At 38.8% G+C, this 25,956-nt stretch overlaps 2 protein-coding genes and 1 long non-coding RNA gene across 4 annotated transcripts; 2 read left to right on the plus strand and 1 right to left on the minus strand.

The window, feature by feature from the left end:
- Positions 1–8,491: 8,491 nt before the first annotated feature.
- LOC131022660 (uncharacterized) lies at positions 8,492–11,344 on the minus strand. Its single transcript, XR_009101373.1, has 4 exons — positions 11,215–11,344; positions 11,079–11,134; positions 9,513–9,558; positions 8,492–8,670 (listed from the first exon to the last, which is right to left on the minus strand). It is a non-coding gene; the product is annotated as an uncharacterized LOC131022660 (long non-coding RNA).
- Positions 11,345–13,560: 2,216 nt separating this feature from the next.
- LOC131022661 (uncharacterized) lies at positions 13,561–15,396 on the plus strand. 2 transcript variants are annotated; one of them, XR_009101374.1, is made up of 4 exons: positions 13,561–14,105; positions 14,175–14,304; positions 14,392–14,911; positions 14,990–15,396. XR_009101374.1 is itself a non-coding variant. In XM_057952179.1 (3 exons), exons 1-3 carry the CDS (start codon positions 13,867–13,869, stop codon positions 14,725–14,727), a joined length of 705 nt encoding a protein of 234 aa, XP_057808162.1. In that variant the 5' UTR covers positions 13,561–13,866; the 3' UTR covers positions 14,728–15,394. The 2 variants fall into 2 exon arrangements, 1 of the variants encoding a protein (XP_057808162.1); XM_057952179.1 differs by having other exon boundaries at positions 14,392–15,394.
- A 5,297-nt stretch (positions 15,397–20,693) lies between these two features.
- LOC131022662 (wall-associated receptor kinase 2-like) lies at positions 20,694–24,718 on the plus strand. The gene is made up of 4 exons (XM_057952180.1): positions 20,694–21,718; positions 22,304–22,477; positions 23,126–23,600; positions 23,679–24,718. Exons 1-4 carry the CDS (start codon positions 20,800–20,802, stop codon positions 24,457–24,459), a joined length of 2,349 nt encoding a protein of 782 aa, XP_057808163.1. The 5' UTR covers positions 20,694–20,799; the 3' UTR covers positions 24,460–24,718.
- Positions 24,719–25,956: the final 1,238 nt, after the last annotated feature.

The following is a 25,956-nucleotide window of genomic DNA, read 5'->3' on the forward strand; positions in this document are numbered from 1 at the left end:
CACTGTAAACCGGTTAATCGGTTTAACCGGTCGGTTAACCGGTTAAACCGATTAACCGATTTTTTAAATTAATTAATTTATTAATTTAACATTAGTTAGTCATTTAGGGTTCCATTCAGGCTTTCCAGCCGCTGTTCCATTCTTGCAGCCGCCTCCACGGCTCCACTGACTTCCATCCCTCCCATCCCCGCCTCCCACCGGAACCGGCGTCGCTGCCTCTCCCACCGGCGCCTCCCTCCCTTTCTCCAGTCCGACAGTCCCAGCAGGCAGCAGCAGAGGCGGTACAGCTCGTCCGGTCGTCCCAGCAGCAGCAGCGAGCGCTCGTCCCTTGCACCAGCGCCTCCTCCGCCGGTTTTCCCTTCGGCAGCAGCGGCGCTCGTCCCTTGCACCGGCGCCTTCTCCGGCAGCAGCAGCAGGTAGCAGCAGCTTGTCACTTTGCCGGCCTCGCTCACTCCGCCAGCTCGCCTCCTCCGCCAGGCTCGCCTCCTCCGCCAAGCTCGCCTCCGCTGATTTTTCCCTCCGGCAGTAGCAGCAGGCAGCAGCAGTCCCTCCGGCAGTAGCAGTAGGCAGCTCGCCTCCTCCGCCATTCATTCATTTGTATTTTGTAGAATTTAGGTGTTAATGGGGCCATTTCTTATTTGTATTCATCATCTGCAATAATTAAATAAGTTTCATCATTTGTAATAATTAAATAAGTTTTATAGTTGTTGGATGGGGCCATTTTTTATTATTTGTTTTTATAGTTGAAGAAAATGGACCATATTTCGTTGTTCTTAGTTTTGCTCTTTTCTACTAGTGCAAATGTGCGATGCAAAATTTGAGATGATATTATTTGGTCTTAGTCTTACAAAATTTTAACCACTACATGCGGTGGAATTAAAATTAATTTATTATCATTGTTCTTTTTTTTTAATATAAATTACACGTGTCTATAAAAAAAAAATGTTCTAAATTATCACAAGTCATGAATTGGTGCAATGGATAAAACCTCATTCATTCTTTCAAAGGTCAAGAGTTCAAATCCTATTGCACACATTCAATAAACTTAAATTTTTTAAATAAAAATCGGTTAAATTCGAACCGGTTAACCGAATTAACCGGTTAATTCGACCAAATAGAGACACTAGATTAATCGGTTCTGACCGGTTAACCGGTCGGTTTAACCGGACCGGTTAAACGGTTAACCGATCAGAAAACCGGTTCGGTTACCGGTTACACATATTGGCGTTAACCGGTTCCGGTTAACCGGTAAACCGGTTCGGTTATAACCGAACCGACCGGTTTACCACCCCTATTCAAAATGGCACTAATGGCACTAATATGGCCATAAGTGTCATTCGTATGACACTAATATGGCCATAAGTACCATTCGTGCAACACTGAGTATATGTCACTAATGGCACTAACACTACAAAAAAACGCGTTTTTACCGGCGAAAACTACCGGCGGCTATTTTGCCATCAGTAGCTAACGGCGGCACGGCGACGGCAGTCCAGGCGACCCGAACTTTCGAATTTACCGGCCATCTACCGACGGCAAATTCCCCGCCGTTAGCTAGCGGCGGCGACGCCGCCGTTAATATTAAAATACGCATTAAATAATTTATTTTATAGAACTAACGGCGGCAAAGTTGCCGCCGCTAGCTAGCGGCAGCATTTGCCGTCGGTAACCGTTTAAATATAGGGCAGCGGGTTCCTTCTTTTTTCAGTTTCTGCGCCGCACACACACACGAAAATCCACCCCCCCTCCCCTGCCTGCTGCTGCTTCCGCTGCTGCTTCGCCGCCGCCGCCGCCCGCCGCCGCCCTAGCAGGTATCTCTCTCTCTCTCTCTCTAGATCTATATATATATATATATATATATATATATATAGGCCAAGGTTCAATGAAGAAGGCCTAAATGTAAGAAAGAAGAGAGAAGTAATCTCATCCGTTGATCTTATCTAATCTAACGGACATGATTTGTTCACGCCATGTTCAACGGATTTTTTCGTTGAACATATGGGGGGTCGAAACCCAGAACCCCCAAAAATATTGTATATGTTTACGAATGTTCAATGAAAAAATCCGTTGAACATGGCGTGAACAAATCATGTCCGTTAGATTAGATAAGATCAACGGATGAGATTACTTCCCTCTTCTTTCTTACATTTAGGCCTTTTTCATTGAACCTAACCCTATATATATATATCTCATTAATTTTAATTATATATATATATATAATTATATAATTTTCACTTATATTATTTATTGTAGTTCGACGACCTCGTTTCACCGCCTTCTTCACGACACCCACCGGAAACCACCACCGTACGCTCTCTTATTTATTTATTTATTTAATTATGAATTTATTTATGTATTTAATTATATATTAATTAAATAGATTTATTTGTTATATATAGTTAATTAATTTATAATTAATTTTGTTTATAACTAAATTATATGAAGCATGATTAATTTTAAATTATATTAATCTATTTAATATATGTTGTTAGTTTAATTTTAAATTATGAAGCATGATTAATTTTAAATTATGATGCATGATTAATTTTAAATTATATTAATTTTAATCAATTAGTTTAAGAATTGTTTGTTAGAATAATTTATATATGTTGGATAATTTTGTTAAATTAAATGTTATGTGCTATGTGTTTATGAAATGTTATATTATATATATATATATATATATATATATATATATATATATATATATATATATATATATATATATATATATATATATATTGTGGGATAGATTTAATCAATTTCTTAAGGATCTTCTCCCTTTGGGATAGAAATTGATTATTTTTTAAGGATCTTCTTCCTACAAATGATTGTTTTTAATTTAATTACCATGATTTTTATTGCTTTTATTTGTATTGTATTATTGCTTCGACATTGGGGGGTCGGGTAGACCTAGTATAGGCTTAGTAAATTAGGACCACTATGGTCACTATAGTTGCTGGTAGAGTCGAGCACTTGGTAGTTAGGATAGTGGGGTTATGCTGTCGAAATTTTGTTAGATTTCAAGTAATTTATTATATGTTATTTGTTTTTTTCAATTAAAATTTGCAAGAATGAGTGATAATCGTACGTGGATGTATGCGAGATACAATGATCGTACCGCATTTGAAACGGGGCTTGAGTTTTTCCTTGAGTGGGCGTTCAATCAAACGGCGTACACAGATGGACAAGGTAACATTAGGTGCCCGTGTAAGAAGTGCAAGAATCAAGCGTATTTAGATGTACCTACGGTCAGAAAACATGTTAGTAGGCGTGGATTTGTCCTGAATTACAAAGTTTGGGTTTGTCACGGGGAAGCACCGCTGTCTATGCCGAGAGAACATGCTATAATGAATGAGGATGATGGATTATACAATAACTACGAAAGGATGGTGCATGACCATGCTGGACCTAGTAATTATCAAGATCCTCCAAATCTGGAGCAGCCGCCCAATAATGACGCTCAACAGATTTATAACATGTTGGATGCAGCGGATACTCCATTGTACGCAGGATGTGACACGTACACACAATTAAGTTGGATGACTCAATTCATGAGCATAAAGACTGAAAGCCACATGTCAGAGAGGACTTACAATCAGATGTCTTCGATGATGAAAGCTGCTTTACCAGAGGGTAACAACTGTCCAGAAGACTTCTATAGTACGAAAAGAAATCTACGTGGTTTGGGTTTGCCAGTAGAGAAGATCGATTGCTGTGTTAATAACTGCATGTTGTATTGGGGGGAAACTAGTGAGCTACATAGTTGTATGTTCTGTGACCAATCACGATATAAGGACAGCTTGCGTGCATCTGGGAGTCGCAGAAAGAAACAAGTGCCCGCCAAACAGATGCACTATTTTCCCTTGACGCCCCGATTGCAGAGATTGTTTGCATCTCCTGCAACTGCTGAACATATGCGGTGGCATGCGACCTCTACAGACGATGGGATAATGCGCCACCCGGCCGACTCTCCGGCATGGAAACATTTGAATTCAGTCTTTCCTGGATTCGCCGAGGAGATCAGAAATGTGAGATTGGGCCTCTCTACAGATGGTTTTGCCCCATTTGCACAATCAGGGCGTCAATATTCTTCTTGGCCAGTTATTGTCACGCCGTATAACCTGCCTCCGTGGTTGTGCATGAAAGAACAATTCATGTTCCTCACAGTCCTCGTGCCTGGCCCATCAAACCCAAAGATGAAGTTGGACGTATTCTTACAGCCATTGATACACGAGTTAAAATCTCTGTGGGAGGTTGGTGTGAACACTAGCATCGTACCGTTGAGGGAGGCCTCCCTCAACGGACGTTTGACCGGCCAACCCTCTCATTGACTCACGGTCGCGTTGCATATATAAATATATATCCTGACAAGATAGCTATCCGCTCAGGAATCGATTTCGTTAACATCATCACATAAGCATTAGATAATAAGCATAAAGCATTAAAGCGTAACTCACATAGGCGTTAAATAATAAGCGTAAAGCATTAAAGCGTAACAAAGCGTGAACCACATAGGCGCGTAACAAAGCGTAACTCACTTAAGCGTAAATCACTTAAAAGCGTAACAAAGCATAAATAATAAATAATAAAAATTTAAGTCGTAATTAAGCGTAAATAGCATAGCGTATATTATTAAAGCGTGACAAGCGTAGATAATAAAGAGAAATAAGTTTAACTCATTTAAGCATAATAAAGCATAACTCATTTCAAAATCTAATTTTGCATTTTAAAGCATGAAAGTTACATAGTTCTTAAATAGCATTTTTATTTTATGCGTAAGAAATGCCCACCTGGTAGTAGAGACTCACGACTAAGCCTTAAACTCTTGTGCTTGACCTTTAATACGAGAAAATAAACAAGATTTTAATTCGAGGGAAATTCTCAAATAAATGCGAATGCATAAAATAACTATGCATGACTCTTATTCCGTTAATTATTATTCTGAGATAATAAACCGAGAAATTTCTAATAATAATCCAACTATAGGATTAAAGCTCGTTTTATGAAATCGGATAGTTAATCTTAATAATCTACTCATCTTGAATTAGTCTAACTTACTTATTTAAAAAAAAATCACTAATTAAATATAATTAGGATTAATAGTGGGGCCTAAATTAATAAGTCTCATTGGGCTTAACTAAATAAATTTCATTGGACTTAATCAATTAAATTGTAGGAGCCCAAATAATATAAATTCGAGACCCATTATTAATAAATAATAGGAGTCCAAATAATAATTAATGTGGACTGGAAAGAATTAATCTTAGTCCAATAGACAATTTAATCGGCTCAAATGACGAATTAACAGCTGGGCTGAACTAAATAAATCTGAAACAGGCCCAATAGAATTAAATAAATTTCAGCCAAAGAACATTAAATAAATTCGGCCCAGATAGAAATAAAAAGATGGCCCAATGAATTAATCTCCGGCCCAACAAATAAAATGAACTGGACCCAATAAGAGAGCCCAAAAATTCGGCCCAAACCCGGCTCAAACCCGGCCCAAACCCCAAACTCCCTTTTTCCCCCTTTTTTTTTTAGAATCATACACGCACACACACACTTTTAATTATCTCTCTCTCTCATCAATCACCACACGCACACACACTTTATATTATCTCTCTCTCTCTCTCTATCTTTATTAAAGCAAAATATTCCTTCTCTCTCTTAATTATCAAAACTCACGCTGCATCTCTCTCTTTCTCACAATCCTTCAACTCATTCCTCAAAAATCAATCTCTCTCTCTCTATTCTCAAGAAAAAGAACGCTGCTCACATCTCTCTCTCTCTCTCTCTCGCTCGATTTTCTCCTCCGGCAGAGCAATCGGCAGCCGCTGCTGCAATTAGATTCTGGCGAAGTCCAACATCGCCGCCGCCGCTTGGGTCGACGGGAGCCGCTGGAGCTGCTGCTGCTCGCCCGGAGTCGACGGGCCTGACTCTTCACCTCGCCGTTGCTGCTTTACTCATATTCCGGCGAGGCAGCAAGGGCTCGTCGTCATTCCCTCGGTTCGACTGAACAGGTACATCAATCTAGTCCCCTTCCATTTTTCTTCTGTTCTAAGTTAACATCTTATATCTGCGTGAAGTCTTGGTTCTACATACTATATGTGCAAGGGATTAATGGCGTTGTGGGGTTGCTACTGTGTTAGCATCTAATTTTTAGAGTCCAGTAGGAATCATAAACGCATAGGACATTCTACATAACATGGGTAAATCTGTATTACTGAAACGTGACCTTGCTAAGTCCATTATGCATATATATCTCAATTCTTTATTCTGACTTTCTAAAACATAAGCATACTTGTTGGTGTGAATCATGTAGCATGAACTAGAGTAAAATGAGATTAGCAATCACCTTGTGTGTTTTGTGCTTGGTTGGCTGCTGTGCTAATGAATTCAGGAGTGAATAAACTGAAACATAATTGTGGATTTTGCTTAACCATTGCAGGCTGAACTCAAGAAGAAAATGGAGAAGTTTAAATTGAGCTTACCTCTTGGGGTCCAGATTGCAGCTGAAATAAACTCTCTATGATTTTTGGTGCATAAAGGAAGGAGGGGGAATCGTAGTTGGTGATTTTCAGGCTTCTATGAAGCCCTCAATTTATAGGCAGATTAGCCCGCAAAACTTGAAAAACTATTTACAGCAAAAGTGGAAATTTTGCTGCAACTTTTGACAAAAATGAAATTGGTTGGTGGCTGCCATATTTTTTTGACTAATAGTGGAATTCCATGTGAGACTTTGAAAAGTGGAGTACTCATCATAGGGTGCGTCTGATCCTAGTTGTATCTTAGCATGACTTCAAATATTAAATTGTGACTTTTGCAGGGAAAAGAGTATGGCCTTAGCAGAGTTAAAGAAAAGGGGCTGCTATGCGTGTACTATCCATATTTTATTTCTTGATTATGTATACTCTATTGATAGTGTAGGAGCGTAGGGAGTGTGAGAAAAAATGATGATTGTAAGTAAATAGAATTGAGGTGACTAATAAAAATCTCTTGCCTTGATTAATTAATCAAGTATTTGTAAAACTAATATTGGGTTCTACTAAATAACGACGCTTCGTTATAACTCTCTACGAATTAAATATCTAATTTAACTCGTTCTTAAATTCGGAATTAGATCACGATTTCCAAGTAAATAATAGAAATAATATTTCTATCGCATATAAATTAATAACTTGACTTCGCTAAGTCAGTTATTAAACTGGATAATAAATTATTGAATGCTTCAATAATTCAATTGCGATCATATCACGCAATGGCATCAAATTCAGATTTCTGAGCTGAATTAGTTGATAACTAAACACTGGATTTACCATAACTGAAGATGCAATATAACAATTATTGCAATCACTGATCTTAATAAAAATTAAATAAAAGAGCGGGCTACTACATACTACCTCCCTTAACAAAAATTTCGTCCCGAAATTTGCATACTCTGAGATGTTTAAGGTAACTAATTTGTTCCTTATCTTCTACACTTCTTGATCGCAAATTATTTCAAGTATCTCGATCATTTTGGGTTCTTCCGGTATGGCATTATGGTTTCTGCGATTGTTATTGCTTCTCACAGAGCGACCCCTCTTAGGCGGTATTCTGATAGCAGGGATGTGTCAATTAGTACACTCTAGCATAATCTAATACAAGCCTCAAAAGAATTCTTGTAAGGTCAACTTATTATAACTTGTAAACAAGTCATAACTTCAATGACAACATTGATGTAATAAGCTTTAAGGGTCATTAGCATCTCAAATCCATGAGTCATAAAAATTCTTAAGCATATAATATCACATCATCTAAATTGGATACTTAGGCATAAGTCATGGAGATTTATAGCGGCTATAAAATCACGAGTTTAAAAATTATTCTATACGTATCACTTATCTTGTTGTCCTCACTATAGTCACCAAAAGATACAGTCGAATTTCTTGTATGTTTGCTTCTATGTTCTGTCGTAGTGGTGATCTCATATCTTAATAGCTCTATGTTCATAGGGACTCTTACCATAGGCATACTTAATCGTGCTTGCGTAAATCATTTCCTTCAAACATAACATAGCTATTGACAGTTACACACTTTGTTATTACGATAATTCGCACTTTTCGTAAACATTAACTCAAAACATGGAAGAGCTTACCATTCTGCTTCGTTGAGTGTGATGCGATGAAGTGCTGAGCTTTGTCGATTGAACTCTAGACACTTTAGTGTTCCATTCTAAGTTTGGCTTAAATAAACTCTTAGACTCAGAGCAAACGAACTGCTCTGATACCATTCTGTCACGACCGACCTTAATTAGAGATAATTAATCCGGGAAATCGTGACTAGGGAAGGGATTTAAGAAGCGGGGTTTAGAAAGGGCACATTTGACTCATTCATAACTCGATTATAGACATTAATATCTAGCATTAATTCTTGAAATAAAATTTAAGACATTGAAGCATTGACGCATATAATTAAAAAAAAATACTCGATGAACCTGAGTAAGCATTAGATATTTCTTTGAAGAGTAATTGGCATATAGTTATAGACTTGACTAAATCATAATCAGTGTTTGCAGCGGAAGGCAAGACTGAGATACATGTATGCAGACACATATCCTTTCTGAGCCTATTCTAAGTTCGACAAAAGCTCCACTCAGCAACACTTCATCGTTCATCACAGCTCAACCTGCACATTCATAAACATATGCAGGGCTAAGTACAAAAGTACTTAGTGGGCAGTTGCCAAAAACTAAATTATAAGCTTAACATTTTATCATCAACCACAGCATCATATAAGCGACATGAATCTTCTTTCAAGTTCTTTGCATACTATCATTTTCAAATTCATAAATAGCGTAAGTGCATTCCTCATCATCAAAAGTCATATCAATAAGCATCATGTCGTGAGGAAGATCCTCAACGAACACAGGCATCGCGCCGTGAGAGAGGCCTCCCTCAGCGGACACGGCATCGTACTGTTGAGGGAGGCCTCCCCCAATAGACGCTAGCATCGTACCGTTGAGGGAGGCCTCCCTCAACGGACGTTTGACCGACCAACCCTCTCATTGACTCACGGTCGCGTTGCATATATAAATATATATCCTGACAAGATAGCTATCCGCTCAGGAATCGATTTCGTTAACATCATCACATAAGCATTAGATAATAAGCATAAAGCATTAAAGCGTAACTCACATAGGCGTTAAATAATAAGCGTAAAGCATTAAAGCGTAACAAAGCGTGAACCACATAGGCGCGTAACAAAGCGTAACTCACTTAAGCGTAAATCACTTAAAAGCGTAACAAAGCATAAATAATAAATAATAAAAATTTAAGTCGTAATTAAGCGTAAATAGCATAGCGTATATTATTAAAGCGTGACAAGCGTAGATAATAAAGAGAAATAAGTTTAACTCATTTAAGCATAATAAAGCATAACTCATTTCAAAATCTAATTTTGCATTTTAAAGCATGAAAGTTACATAGTTCTTAAATAGCATTTTTATTTTATGCGTAAGAAATGCCCACCTGGTAGTAGAGACTCACGACTAAGCCTTAAACTCTTGTGCTTGACCTTTAATACGAGAAAATAAACAAGATTTTAATTCGAGGGAAATTCTCAAATAAATGCGAATGCATAAAATAACTATGCATGACTCTTATTCCGTTAATTATTATTCTGAGATAATAAACCGGGAAATTTCTAATAATAATCCAACTATAGGATTAAAGCTCGTTTTATGAAATCGGATAGTTAATCTTAATAATCTACTCATCTTGAATTAGTCTAACTTACTTATTTAAAAAAAAAATCACTAATTAAATATAATTAGGATTAATAGTGGGGCCTAAATTAATAAGTCTCATTGGGCTTAACTAAATAAATTTCATTGGACTTAATCAATTAAATTGTAGGAGCCCAAATAATATAAATTCGAGACCCATTATTAATAAATAATAGGAGTCCAAATAATAATTAATGTGGACTGGAAAGAATTAATCTTAGTCCAATAGACAATTTAATCGGCTCAAATGACGAATTAACAGCTGGGCTGAACTAAATAAATCTGAAACAGGCCCAATAGAATTAAATAAATTTCAGCCAAAGAACATTAAATAAATTCGGCCCAGATAGAAATAAAAAGATGGCCCAATGAATTAATCTCCGGCCCAACAAATAAAATGAACTGGACCCAATAAGAGAGCCCAAAAATTCGGCCCAAACCCGGCTCAAACCCGGCCCAAACCCCAAACTCCCTTTTTCCCCCTTTTTTTTTTAGAATCATACACGCACACACACACTTTTAATTATCTCTCTCTCTCATCAATCACCACACGCACACACACTTTATATTATCTCTCTCTCTCTCTCTATCTTTATTAAAGCAAAATATTCCTTCTCTCTCTTAATTATCAAAACTCACGCTGCATCTCTCTCTTTCTCACAATCCTTCAACTCATTCCTCAAAAATCAATCTCTCTCTCTCTATTCTCAAGAAAAAGAACGCTGCTCACATCTCTCTCTCTCTCTCTCTCGCTCGATTTTCTCCTCCGGCAGAACAATCGGCAGCCGCTGCTGCAATTAGATTCCGGCGAAGTCCAACATCGCCGCCGCCGCTTGGGTCGACGGGAGCCGCTGGAGCTGCTGCTGCTCGCCCGGAGTCGACGGGCCTGACTCTTCACCTCGCCGTTGCTGCTTTACTCATATTCCGGCGAGGCAGCAAGGGCTCGTCGTCGTTCCCTCGGTTCGACTGAACAGGTACATCAATCTAGTCCCCTTCCATTTTTCTTCTGTTCTAAGTTAACATCTTATATCTGCGTGAAGTCTTGGTTCTACATACTATATGTGCAAGGGATTAATGGCGTTGTGGGGTTGCTACTGTGTTAGCATCTAATTTTTAGAGTCCAGTAGGAATCATAAACGCATAGGACATTCTACATAACATGGGTAAATCTGTATTACTGAAACGTGACCTTGCTAAGTCCATTATGCATATATATCTCAATTCTTTATTCTGACTTTCTAAAACATAAGCATACTTGTTGGTGTGAATCATGTAGCATGAACTAGAGTAAAATGAGATTAGCAATCACCTTGTGTGTTTTGTGCTTGGTTGGCTGCTGTGCTAATGAATTCAGGAGTGAATAAACTGAAACATAATTGTGGATTTTGCTTAACCATTGCAGGCTGAACTCAAGAAGAAAATGGAGAAGTTTAAATTGAGCTTACCTCTTGGGGTCCAGATTGCAGCTGAAATAAACTCTCTATGATTTTTGGTGCATAAAGGAAGGAGGGGGAATCGTAGTTGGTGATTTTCAGGCTTCTATGAAGCCCTCAATTTATAGGCAGATTAGCCCGCAAAACTTGAAAAACTATTTACAGCAAAAGTGGAAATTTTGCTGCAACTTTTGACAAAAATGAAATTGGTTGGTGGCTGCCATATTTTTTTGACTAATAGTGGAATTCCATGTGAGACTTTGAAAAGTGGAGTACTCATCATAGGGTGCGTCTGATCCTAGTTGTATCTTAGCATGACTTCAAATATTAAATTGTGACTTTTGCAGGGAAAAGAGTATGGCCTTAGCAGAGTTAAAGAAAAGGGGTTGCTATGCGTGTACTATCCATATTTTATTTCTTGATTTTGTATACTCTATTGATAGTGTAGGAGCGTAGGGAGTGTGAGAAAAAATGATGATTGTAAGTAAATAGAATTGAGGTGACTAATAAAAATCTCTTGCCTTGATTAATTAATCAAGTATTTGTAAAACTAATATTGGGTTCTACTAAATAACGACGCTTCGTTATAACTCTCTACGAATTAAATATCTAATTTAACTCATTCTTAAATTCGGAATTAGATCACGACTTCCAAGTAAATAATAGAAATAATATTTCTATCGCATATAAATTAATAACTTGACTTCGCTAAGTCAGTTATTAAACTGGATAATAAATTATTGAATGCTTCAATAATTCAATTGCGATCATATCACGCAATGGCATCAAATTCAGATTTCTGAGCTGAATTAGTTGATAACTAAACACTGGATTTACCATAACTGAAGATGCAATATAACAATTATTGCAATCACTGATCTTAATAAAAATTAAATAAAAGAGCGGGCTACTACAAATACAGAAGCATTCACTTTGCCGATGAGTGGAAAACAATCGTGGTTTGATAATCATCGGAAGTTCTTACCTCCTAACCATGTGTTTAGGAGAAACAAAACTTCATTCTTGAGGAATAAGACATGCAATGTTGGTCCACCAGAACAAAGATCAGGAATACAAATCTTGAATCAAATCGAGGGGTTAGGCTTCGTGAAGGTTACCGAAGACTTCGATGGCAGGATCGCTCAACTCGCCAAATATCAAGATGTAGGGTGGAAAAAGAAAAGCATATTTTGGGATCTACCCTATTGGAGACATCTTTTGATTCGACATAATCTGGATGTCATGCACATTGAGAAAAATGTGTTTGATAACGTGTTTAATATTGTCCTGAATGTGAAGGGGTCCATCGCCAATGCATACTTACTTGCAGAAATGTCAACCTTCTCTTCGTTTTACTTTGAAGATCAAATATCTACAAAGTGGACAACTTTGCCTCGCAATATTGAGATGATCGTTGCTGAAAATGATGATCCTCTTTGTCTCGCCATATTCAAACCTATTGGGCGTTCACTTGGCCGAGGGACGAAGAGATACATGGATGAGCGCGAATGGCTTGCTGCACACATGTATATTTTGAGCAATTGTGCAGAGGTTGCAGAGACATATAGCAAGTGAGTATTCTCGTTCAATTTACGTATAAGAAGTGTTCATCATATATAGGTGTTAACATATTTATTTGATTCTTTGTATCCAAGGATCTTCGAGGAGGAAAAACGATATGCAAATCCTTACATGACTGATGCAGAGTTTGAAGTCGCGTTTCACAACGAGTTTATTGTGTGGTTTAACCATTACGTAAGAGACGATAAATTTATGTTAAATATACATTTACTTACTCTAAAATTGGCTAGCAAACTTAAATGATATTTGTGTGAAACAGGTTTGTCGTCCTTGTAACGACGAGTTGAACCCTTATATTAGGTCGCTTGCAGCTGGACCATTAAAGGAGATTGAAACATACTCCGGCTATTTCGTGAATGGCTACAGGTTTCACACAACTGATCATGATAGAGAGAGTGCGACTGTGAACAGTGGCGTTTGCATAAAAGGTTCGGTCTATGGTAGTGATAGAGATGTGCTAGACTTTTATGGGCGTCTGCAAGAGGTTTGCGTGCTGGAGTATCCGGGGTATCCAATTAAGGAGACAGTCTTGTTCAACTGTGAATGGTTTGACTTGTCGGCTCAGGGAACTTCTATTGATACAGACTTCAAGTTAGTTTCACTGAACCACACACGAAGATATAAGAAGTATGATCCCTTTGTTTTGGCGAGTCAAGTAGTTCAAGTGTTTTACTGTCCCTATCCCAGTACGAACCAATCAAAGAAAAATTGGTGGTCAGCATGCAAAGTCAACGCAAGATCAAAGGTTGAAGTGTCTACTGCAGCATCTACATCAACATTAGATCAACCATTTCAATAAGAAGTGGTTACTATTATGCCTACTCACACAAGTGTAGGCATTGAACAACCACTTCTCCTTCATCCCCTCGGTGGAGTCGTTGAGATTGAAGATGACGATGAAGCAGAAGACGATGATTCCCCGTTGACATCTAACGATAGTGATGATGATAGTAGTGATGCTTATGAATAAATGTAAATGCACATTTTGGTTGAATTTGATTGCAAATTTGTTATGTTTGTTAGTTACTGTTAATGTTATGTTTCGCTATATATTTGTTAATTTAATTGTATGCAACAGGCATCATGTCTACCTCTCGAGGTTTCTTGGGATTTGGGAGGCGATCTGGCGTTAATGCGCCAGAAGCTACAGCAGATACATCTGATGGGTCTGGGACGCATATTTCTGGGACTCCCGAGACTCCCCAGGCTTCTAGTAGTTCACGGGCTAGAAGGCCTAGGGGCCCTACAGCTGCCGATATCAGAGAGAGAGAGGTTAAGGCACCTGATGGGAGGACGGTATTGCAGAGGCATCCTACGACTGGGTAAGTATTTTAGTTAAAATTACTGTTTCTCGTACACCATGATTAAGTGACAAAATTACTTGTACACAGTGTTTTGTTGGAGCCCACTGGCCTGTCCAAAGCTTGCACGCGCACATTTAAGATGTTTGAAAACCCAGGCGGGTACACATGGAAGTTGACGCCCCCGGCGATGAAGGATAAATATTTTGATGAATTACAGGTACAATTAAATTTATAATACATATAAATATATCATATTAAATTGTTAAAATGTTTGATATTAAATTAATTCTCTTTCTTTCAACAGAAAGAGTTTATGTGGCAGCCCGATGATGCGCGTGACGTGAGGAAAATGTGGGAGACAAAAGCCCGCAAAAGGTACTCCGACATGATGAGCGACTACAAGACAGATCTCAAGCAGTGTATCCGCCAAGGGAGAGAGATGTCTAGGCCCGTCTGGATGACTCCCGATTTTTGGACTGGACTCCGGGATTACTGGCATCAGCCCGAGGTTGAGGCTGTTTCAAATCGAGCACGTGTCAACCGGATGTCCGAGCCCGATGGGGAGGGTACAGGGATCAGTAGGCACGTGGGCGGGTCCCAGTCGACTCGTATCCTGCAGCAGTATATGGTATGTAATTAACAAATAATTAAGTATATAAATTAAATTAATATATTGACTAATATAACTTATTTATCTTATATAAATGCATCTACAGAGCTTGGATCCTGGTACTCCCCAGGATGCACCGAACTATGCCACCTTCCTCCGCCTCCACACGTACGCCGACGGAAGTTATACGTCGGAGAGAGATGCTAGAATTGACGTAAGTGTTTAAGTTTATTCAAATATTTAGTGAATGTATTTATTTTCTAACAATTATGCATTGTTATGTATGTATTAGGCCGAGGTTCATCGACTGGCCGCTGCCACAGGACGACAGGAGCGGCTAGACGAGGTGTATTTGGAGGTGGTGCAAATTGATAGGTCACGGATCTACGGCGTCGGGAGTGCCGGGCAGAGTCAGGCTAGTAGGGGTCTATCCGCAGCACGGGCAGTTCTGCGGTGTCTCAGCAGCTTTATGAGACACGGATCTCCACGCTGGAGGAGCGATTGGCGGCAGAGCAAGCACAACGCCAACAGATGGAGGAGCGCATGGCGGCAGAGCAAGCAGAACGCCAACAGATGCTGGACCGCATGGCTCAATTGGAGGCGTTTATGAGGATGTATAATGCTCAGCCACCTACAGGGCCTGATGCCGATGATGATGATGATGATGCTTAGAATTATTAAAACTATATATTTATGTTTTCAAACAAAATTACATTTGCACTTTCTTTTCAAATTTATGTTTTATTGAACTATATATTTCAAGTGATTTAATTATTAAAACTATATATGTTTTATATATTTATGGCAATGATGATAATGATTGCATTTAACATAAACAAATAAATTCAAATCACATTATAATAACCAAATTAAAACACTTTTGGTGTATTAATGTTAAAAAAAATAATTAATTAATTAATTATTAAATATTAATTAAATATTTTACCGACGATAAAAATAAGGACCGAAACGAACTCGCTCACTAATTAACAACATATTTCAGGTATTATCTCCACATATTCAAAGATTATAATTATATGAGTGAGTATATAGCATTTAAATGAATTAATAGATGTAGATATATCAATAATACGAGTGTTTCTGTACTGGTGATCACTCGAAAAGAATTTCAAAGTTAAGCGTGCTTGACACAGAGCACAAGCAAGATGGGTGACCCACTGGGAAGTCGGGTCGCCGACTGGGAAGTTCGTCTAAAGTATGCAATACCGTATAAATACGGAAATAAATTGTGGATATACAATATATTATAAAATAAATAAATAAATAAATAAATAAAATAAAATAAAATAAAATAAAAAAATAAAATTAAAAACATTACCGTGGGCAAAACGCCGTCGGTAGTTACCGACGGCAATTTGCCCTCGGTAAATACCTGGCCATTCTCCGGCATGACCACCGGACGGCGGTAGCTTGTTACCGACGGGGAAACGCCGTCGCTAGTTTTCCGGCAAGGTCAGCCGGACTCCGGTGGCTCTCTACCGACGGCAAAATAGCCCTCGGTAACTAGCGGCGATGTCTGCCGCCGCTAATTCTCCGGCTAGGCTCCGCCGTTTAACGGCGACAATTCCGGCGGCATCGCCGCCGTTAACTGCCGACGGCGGATGTTCGCCGCCGTTATTGTCGTTGCCGACGAAGCGTTTAGCGGCGGGAGCTTGCCGCCGTTATCGCCGCCGGTAACACTATTTACCGGCGGCCGTCTTTTGTTACCGACAGCATTTAGCCGTCGGTAATCAACGCTTTTTTTGTAGTGTAAGAGTTGTTGGAATATAAGAATATATAATGGAGAATTTATTTAATTGGTAGGAGGAAATTTGAAGAAATTGGTTGTGGACGTGTGTGTGCTTAGGAATTTGAGTGGGAGGATTGTTGTTTACCAATACAAATTTTCTTCAATTCACTTCATTCTTAATTGATACAACCTCCACATATATATATAGTAGTTAAGTGAGAATTCTAGAATTCTCTTGATTTTTTTTCTACCTAGATTTTTCTACTTAAAATATCTTGATTCTAGATATTTCTCATACAAATATCTTCACTTACTTTTTCTAGAATTCTCTATATTTTTCTTTTAAAATATCTTGATTCTAGATATTTCTAATACAAATATCTTCACTTACTTTTTCTAGAATTCTCTATATTTTTCTTTTAAAATATCTTCACTCAAAAAATCAAGTTTATTTTTCATATTCCAACACTCCCCCTTAAACTTGATTTTTCATTCCGAGCAAACTTCTGAATTTGGCGAAATCCTTTCACGACGTGCCTTGCTTTATATCTTTCAACTTCACCTTTGGAATTCTTCTTAACCTTATGCACCCACTTGACTCCAATGGCCTTGTGCCTTTCCGGTAGTGTCACGAGCTCACACGTATCATTCTTGTTTATAGCTTTGATCTCTTCGTCCATTGCAACTCGCCAATTTTCACTATTTGCTGCTTGAGGTTCATAATCAGCAGATAGGCAAAACAAGGTGAGATCTTCTAACCTTTCAGTGTCTTCATATATCTCATCCAAATTCCTTGCTCGTGGTGTGGCTCTTTCATTTAAGAAAGATGGTGGTGAGTCTTCAGTAACTTGTATAGGTGAAGCTGGCGGAGTCACTAGCTCTTGCTGGACTTCTTCGACTTGCTCGACAGGCCTTTCATCTTCGAATTGTGGGATGAAGGTGAAGTCACCGCTGGAGCTGAAATCCCAGACTCCTTCTTCGTCGAACTCCACGTCTCGACTTATCACTATTTTCTTGGTATTTGGATTATATAACTTATAGCCTTTAGAGTTAGAGTTGTACCCGATAAAGATGAATGCTTCACTTTTATCATCGAGCTTCTTCCTTCTCTCATCTGGTACATGCACGTAGGCTTTACTTCCAAATACCTTTAGGTGGGAAATTCCTGGCTTTCTCCCGCTCCAGGCTTCTTGTGGAGTCATTCCCCACACGCTCCTTGTCGGTGATCGGTTGGATAGGTACACCGCGCACGCCACTGCTTCGGCCCAAAACTCCTTAGGCAAATTTTTCATCTTTAGCATGCTCCTTGCCATCTCCATGATTGTTCTGTTTTTTCTTTCCGCCACTCCGTTCTGTTGGGGGGATCTCGGAACTGTCAGGGGCCGCCGAATTCCATTTGCTTCGCAAAATTCTAGAAACTCCCTTGATGTGAATTCTCCACCTCGATCGGACCTCAGGGCCTTGATTTGTCGTCCGCTCTCCTTCTCGACGGCAACTTTGAATTTTTTGAATGCATCAAATACTTCTGACTTTTGCTTCAAGAAATATACCCACGTTTTTCTAGAAAAATCATCAATGAATAGCAGAAAATAATTATTTTTACCGAGGGAGCTTGGATTTATCGGCCCACACACGTCAGCATGAATCAACTCCAGTGGCTTTTGAGCTCTTGAGGTTGACTCCTTTGGGAATGGCTTTCTGAACTGCTTCCCGAGTAGACAACCTTCGCAGAGTTGATCGGGATGTTTGATGGATGGTAAGCCTCTCACCATCTCTTTCTTTGATAGCAACTCCAAGCCACCAAAATTTAAGTGCCCAAACCGAAGATGCCACAACCAAGACTTATCTTGGTAACACGCTTTCAGGCATTTTGCCATGTCATTTCGAATATTCAGTAAGAACATTCTATTTTTAGACATTGGCACCTTGGCAATAAGATTATTTTTGGCATCTCTTATTGAAAGGTTATAATCTCTCATGTGAATATCATAACCTTTCTCTAAGAGTTGTCCCAAACTCAAGATATTATTTTTCATATTGGGCACGTAATAAACGTTGGAAATAAATTCATGATTTCCATTCTTCAAGCGAATTAAAATTTTCCCTTTTCCTTTAACTGGAATTTTAGATTCATCACCAAAGGAGACGTTGCCGCTTACCGACTCATCGAGCTCCACGAACATGCTTCTCTTCCCGCACATGTGGTTGCTTGCACCAGTGTCGAGGTACCACGTGTCATCTCTTCCAGCTTCTCCTTTATATGCCAGAAGCACACTACCATTTGTTTCGCTCGTGTTCTCGGCATAATTGGCCCTTTCTTCAATCCTTACTTTTTCACTTCTGCACTCGGAAGCATAGTGCCCAAATTTATGGCAATTATAACACTTTATTGAAGACTTATCGTACCTCGACTACGGGTTGCTCCTCCCCCGACCACTTGTAAACTCCTTTCTTTCACTACTATTGACGAAGCCTCCTCGTCCTCGACCACGTCCACGTGCTCGGCCTCTGCCTCGATCTTGCCCTTGGCCACGTCCTCTCCCGGACTTTCCATAGCCATTGCTCGGACCTTCTTCTTTCTCTTTCGAGCTTACGTGCAACTTTAAAAGTTGCTCTGAAATTTCTTGCTTCTTCTTTTGCTTCTCCTCATATGCTTGCAGCGACCCCAACAAGAGATCGATCGTCATCTCCTCCAAATTTTTAGTTTCTTCAATCGTCACCACAATGTGCTCAAACTTTGGGATTAGTGAGCGCAATATTTTCTCCATAATTCTAACATCCTCCAATTTTTCACCATTTCTTTTCATTTGATTAGACACCGCCAAGACTCTTGAAAAATAATCCGAAATTGACTCGGACTCTTTCATATGCAAAGACTCAAACTCTCCTCTTAAAGTTTGAAGTCGTACCTTTTTTACTTGCTCCGCTCCTTTGCACGCGTTCTGGAGCTTCTCCCATGCTTCTTTGGCGGTGCTCGCGTTTGAGATTTTCTCGAAATCGTCGTCCCCTAGCGCCTGATAAATGAGACAGAGAGCCTTCTTGTCTCTCTTTCTCGCGTCTCGCAATCTATCCTTTTGTTGTTGGGATAGTGCGGCCTCGTCCTGCGGCTCCTCGTAGCCGTTCTCCACGATCTCCCAAACATCGTGGGCTCCCAATAGCGCCTTCATCTTGATGCTCCAATTGTCGAAGTTGCTCTTGTTGAGCATGGGGACTTGAAACGATTGTAGGTTGGCCATTCCACAGGTAGGATTTTATGGCTCGGATACCACTTTGTTGGAATATAAGAATATATAATGGAGAATTTATTTAATTGGTAGGAGGAAATTTGAAGAAATTGGTTGTGGACGTGTGTGTGCTTAGGAATTTGAGTGGGAGGATTGTTGTTTACCAACACAAATTTTCTTCAATTCACTTCATTCTTAATTGATACAACCTCCACATATATATATAGTAGGTAAGTGAGAATTCTAGAATTCTCTTGATTTTTTTTCTACCTAGATTTTTCTACTTAAAATATCTTGATTCTAGATATTTCTCATACAAATATCTTCACTTACTTTTTCTAGAATTCTCTATATTTTTCTTTTAAAATATCTTGATTCTAGATATTTCTAATACAAATATCTTCACTTACTTTTTCTAGAATTCTCTATATTTTTCTTTTAAAATATCTTCACTCAAAAAATCAAGTTTATTTTTCATATTCCAACAAGAGTGTCATATGTGCCTAACCCGCTCGCAAACCCGAATTCGATCCGCCCTATTTAAGGGCAAAACAATCCGAAAACATAAAAAATGACCAGAATTTGTGTTTTTTCAATTAGTTGCATCTTCAAAATGGCCATATGAATATATTGTTTATTTCTAGATTGTAAAAAGTTTATTTCCCATCCCCATATTTTAGATGAAAAAAATATTGTCAAATCATGATAATATTTTCATGAAATGGTTGAAAATGAGCTATCCAATATTTTTTCTTCCAATCATAGATGAGAAGATTATCTACCTTAATTACAAAACATGTGAAAAGAATAAAAATATAGTGAAAAGATATACTATTTTTTTCACATTTTCTTTCTCGCATAAAAATGAATAGAGCCTAAGTGAAATTGCGAAGGGTTGCCCAAGCATTTGTTTGATAATTGAGATGATCAACTTGTAAAAAAAAAAAAAAGGTGAGACAACAATATCGCACGACTCGCACGTCTGATATACTACACTCATAGTCAACTTTCACAAATAACGAATTAACCCAAATTAATCACAAGACAACCTCTCAATTAATCATCTATATTGATCAGCTGCATACTTATTAGCAAAACACCCAACCTTTACCAGTTATAATCTCAACCATGCCGGAAACCATGCATCCACTCCTCCTCCTCACCCTAACCCTAACCCTAACAACCGTACTCGCCGCCACCAACTCCACCGCCGCCGCGGACACACACCGCATCTCAAAAGCCGCCACCATCACCAAGCCCGACTGCCCCGACAAATGCGGCAACCTCACCGTACCCTTCCCCTTCGGCATCGGCGCCGACTCCGGCTGCGCCCTCAACCCCGACTTCGAGCTCAACTGCACCGAAGCCTTCGGCGCGCCACAGGCACTCAACGGAAACATCCAGTTCTTCGACATCTCCGACGACCACTGCCGCGTCTCCATCGCCGTGGCCAGGAAGTGCTACGACAGATCGGGCTCCCCCACGCTGGAGAACACGGCGTCGTACGACATCAAGGGCACCCCCTACAGTTACTCGACGCTGAACAAGTTCACCGTCATCGGGTGCGACGACTTCTCCCTAATCAGCGGCAGCGGTGGCCGCAACTTCACCAGCGGCTGCATCACTCTCTGTTCCCGAGCCGAGGACGTGATCAGCGGCTCGTGCTCGGGAATCGGGTGCTGCCAGACCGCTCTGCCCAGAGGCTTCCAATACTACACAACGGCTGTGAACAGCCTCAACAACCACACCAACATCTCGTCGTTTGACACGTGCAGCTACGCATTTTTCGGGGAGGAGGACCGCTTCGAGTTTCGCGGGGCGGCGGATCTTTCCGACCCGAATTTCATGCAGCGGGTCAAGGATACCGTCCCCGTCGTGCTGGATTGGGTCATTGGGAATTTGAGTTGCGATAGCGCTAGGAGTTCCGATGGTTATGCTTGCAAGGTTGATAGTGATTGCGTTGACTCCGGCACCGGCTTGGGAGGGTACCGCTGCAGGTGTAAAACCGGGTATGAAGGCAACCCGTATTTGGATCCGGGCTGCAAAGGTACGTTCTTTTTCTTTTAAGCCTGTTTTGGCACTTGAGATCCCATGTATCACAGGTGTTGTCCCATTTTATGTCTCATTCTCACTTTCAATATTATGTATTTTCTTCGTGCACGAAAATAGATCATAATTTGTCATTTTCCTTTTAATTTGTGAGGCTTTTCTCTCACTAACTTTCTCTACTTTTTTTAATTTGTTGGATATGTTTTCTACTCACTAAATAAACAGCTATTTTTTCTTATAATTTATGCTGCCCTTCTTTAATTAGGATCTTTTTTCGTGAACGTAATACTTTTTTTTTTAATTCTATTTTGTGTTCTTTAATTTAATTTTATCATTAATAACTAGGGTTCATTCCATTCAATTAGAATATATAATTATTTTTAATATTTAATTTTAATTCATTATAAGGAATTAAGGATCGATAACCATAATATTATAAAGAGTTTTATTTTCATAAAAAATATAATTAAAATAATAAAACAATAGTGGGATACAAATGTGATTAAAATTTAACACTAGGAGGCCATATCTATGATCTGAATTGTATACATGTATGTATATAATCATATGTTTTAATTTGTAGATATCGATGAATGTGCCACAACGGACCTCAACGATTGTTCTGAAAATAGTTGCTTTAACATTCTGGGAAGTTACAAATGTTCATGTCCTAAAGGGTATTCCGGGGATGGCCGTAAGAACGGTAAAGGTTGCACTGCTAATAGCTCTCAGTCTCATTGGATGAACGTTGTCTTAGGTAATTTATCTTGTTGATTTACATATCCTATTTTACTATAATAGTTGGTGTTTTGTATGTGACGATTATTATTCTTTTTGTTTCTCAAACATATTTTTTTCTTTCTATATTGATCTGTCTTCAAAACATCATTCTAACTTATTTTTTATTTAAAATAATTTCACTAATAATTATCCTTGCTTCATTTTTTGTGAAATTTATTCGCCACTCATTAAATACACAACTAACTTTTATTAAAATTCGTGTCACTCTTTGATAAGAAGATGTTTGAAGAAGAGAGAGAGTATTTATTAATTAGTTTGAATCATTGTCATATCTATTCTGTTGCCCGAGATTAGAATTCAGTATGCATTTGCTCGAATTTTGACATTCAATTATACCCTCTATATATCACTAATATATTTGACATTATCTATAGCATAAATAAATGAAAGATATGTGGCAAACTCAATTCTCTATGCATGCCATAAGAGATATCACACTAAAAATCAATAGAGGATCTGGATTTTGATAGCACCCTTAGAAACTTAAAATTAAGATATATGTTCATTAAAAGTATCTCAAAAAGAAAATGTTCTATTAATTAGATGATGGATTTAAGTGATTAAATCATATTGTGATCTAATTCGAGATAATTAAGTAACGCAGGTACCGGATTCGGTTTTCTAGCGGTAGTCATTGCCGCAACGTTAATATATTTCAGCCTCAAGAAAAGAAAATTGATAAAACTCAGAGAGAAATTCTTCCATCAAAACGGCGGCATGCTGCTAAAACAGCAAGTCTCCTCCGTCGAAGAAGGAAATTCGATGGAATCAACAAAGATATTCACGGCGGAGCAACTCGAGAAAGCCACCAACAACTACGCCGACGATAGAATTCTCGGTCGCGGAGGCTACGGCACCGTCTACAAGGGCATCTTGCCCAACAACGACATTGTGGCGATCAAAAAGTCGCGAGTGATGGACGCAAGCCAGATCGAGCAATTCATCAACGAGGTTGTGATCCTAACACAGATTAATCACAGGAACGTGGTCAAATTATTGGGGTGTTGCCTGGAGGCGGAGGTGCCCCTTCTCGTGTACGAGTACGTCTCCCACGGCACACTCTATGAGCACATCAACAGGTAGGGGCTATACATTTAAAATTTTGATTTTGAGATTTTTAAAATATAACTTTTCTATGATTCCGCCATTGTCAATAGGGCCGGGAACGACAACTGGCTTTCCTGGGAGAGTCGCCTAAGGATCGCGTCAGAGGCGGCCGGCGCCCTGTCGTACCTCCACTCGGCGGCCAACATCCCGATCATCCACAGAGACGTGAAATCCGCCAACATCTTGCTCGATGAGTACTTCACTGCTAAGATCTCCGATTTCGGGGCCTCCAGGCTCATTTCCCTCGACCAGACAGAGGTGACAACCTTGGTCCAGGGAACTTTAGGTTACTTGGATCCCGAGTATTTCCACTCGAGCCTGTTAACAGAGAAGAGCGACGTCTACAGCTTTGGTGTCGTCTTAGCCGAGCTGATGACGGGGAAGCGGCCCATCGACATGGAGAGGAGCCTCGAGACGCGCAATTTAACGACGTATTTCTGCATGTCTGTCAAGGAGAACAAGCTGTTTCAGATCCTGGAGCCGAGGGTGGTGAGGGAGGGGTCGCTGGAGCAGCTGCAGACGATGGCGCAGCTGGTGAAGCGGTGCCTGAATCTGAACGGCGAGGATAGGCCGACCATGAAGGAGGTGGCGATGGAGCTCGAAGGGTTGAGGAAGTTCAACAAGCATCCATGGGCGAATAATCAGGATGTGGACGAGGAGTCTGTCGGGCTGATGAATCAAAACGGCGTCGCTGCTGCTGCTGATCTGTATAGTGCGTCGGGAGGGGATTTGTACACGGCGCCTATCAACTCGGCGGATCTCTCTGGGCAATACAGCTTGAACAGTGATCCGAGCCAGAACTTTCTAACTCACATGAATAGCCCGCGTTGATGGAATCGGATGGGGTCGATGGTGTTAAATATTTTGGATTTTTTTTTTTTTGGATAACTTTCTAGATATGGAGCTGAAAGCTTGAAACTAGAGGTGCATAGTGTTCTATAAGTGTTTTTTTTTCTTCTTCTTTTTTTTTTGAATGAAAGTTTTATAAGCGTTTTTATTTATTTATTTTGTATTTGTTGTTGGGATCAAACTTTAATTTCTTCTCCCGTATTGGGAAACTAATATATGTAAGTTTGTTCCTTTCATTTTATTTTCAATGCTTTAATTTAATTTTATGATTATTAACTAGAGTTATTTCATTCAATTAGCTAGAATATATAATTGTTTTTTTTATAATTTAATTACAATTTTAATTCATTATTAGATTGACAAATTCAAAGTTGAGGTATATAATTTTTTAAAATTTAATTTTTGTATATAAAAATTAAGTACAATTCATAATAGATATAACACACAAAATTATGGGACTATTGAGCTAATATGCATTTTTACGAAGATATAGAGCTGATATCCAATTTTCCATATATACATTCTCTTTTATTGCAAATAAATTTATCATAAGTAAAATGTAAGAAACAATTTATCACATTTAATGGTTCTCATCATTTTTTATCCCATATTTTCTAGATTGTAACAAAAGTTTACTCCGATCCGCTTTCACCCCATAGTTTAGATGAGAAAATATTAATTATCAAATCATTACCCATTTACTTCATGATAATATTATCTTAAAATGGAGTGCAATGAGTCCCAAAGGAGACACCAAACGGTGCGAACTCCTATCTACAAACATGAGGTTCAAGGTTCAAACCACACCGCTCCGGTCCCCTTCCCCAAGTAAAAAAAAAAGGAGTGCAATGAGCTGCACGATTTTTTTTTACAATCATACTTGAGATGATTATATAAAGAGTAAAAACAATGGTGAATATATATAGAGTGAACTGATTAAATCATGAGAATGATCCTTAAAATGAGAAATGATATTAAATTTGGAATTAATATCAGATGTTCAAATCCTACTGTCAAAATTAATAATATGAATTGAGATTAGCCAATAAGTTAATAAAACGCAAAAACAACATTTAATTCTGAAGAAATTTTACCATATTAATTTAATACAAGTGTTCGTGCATTATACTCCAGTAGATCTTGGGGGGGCAAAATCTTAATTGATTTGTTCATATTTTTATATTAGCTTATCATTATGTAGATTTCATTAACTCTGTTTGTTACGTATATTTTTTTTGTAGGTCTTAAATCTAGACTGTTTATATAATGATCTTATGGTCTATAAGTCACCTCATTCTTCGGATAAGGTGTATTCTCACTCTATCCAACCCTTATATATAAATACATATGTGGTTCCAGTGAGATTTCTATTTTCGTGAGAAATGATAATAACAAATAAATTAATGAAAATCTATGAATAATTAAATCAATATAACTTACGAATATATGTATCTAGCTAGTTGATATGGTGAAATCTCG

This window comes from Salvia miltiorrhiza, chromosome 4 (genome assembly GCF_028751815.1).
Source record: "Salvia miltiorrhiza cultivar Shanhuang (shh) chromosome 4, IMPLAD_Smil_shh, whole genome shotgun sequence".
NCBI lineage: Eukaryota > Viridiplantae > Streptophyta > Magnoliopsida > Lamiales > Lamiaceae > Salvia > Salvia miltiorrhiza.

Excerpts from the sequence above, each read along its gene's own strand:
- LOC131022661 (XM_057952179.1), top strand. The coding sequence starts at position 13,867 with ATGTCTACCTCTCGAGGTTTCTTGGGATTTGGGAGGCGATCTGGCGTT. Across the intron at positions 14,106-14,174 it reads CAGAGGCATCCTACGACTGG|TGTTTTGTTGGAGCCCACTG; the intron begins GTAAGTATTTTA and ends ACTTGTACACAG. Across the intron at positions 14,305-14,391 it reads AATATTTTGATGAATTACAG|AAAGAGTTTATGTGGCAGCC; the intron begins GTACAATTAAAT and ends TTCTTTCAACAG.
- LOC131022662 (XM_057952180.1), top strand. The coding sequence starts at position 20,800 with ATGCCGGAAACCATGCATCCACTCCTCCTCCTCACCCTAACCCTAACC. Across the intron at positions 22,478-23,125 it reads TTGGATGAACGTTGTCTTAG|GTACCGGATTCGGTTTTCTA; the intron begins GTAATTTATCTT and ends TAAGTAACGCAG. Across the intron at positions 23,601-23,678 it reads CTCTATGAGCACATCAACAG|GGCCGGGAACGACAACTGGC; the intron begins GTAGGGGCTATA and ends CATTGTCAATAG.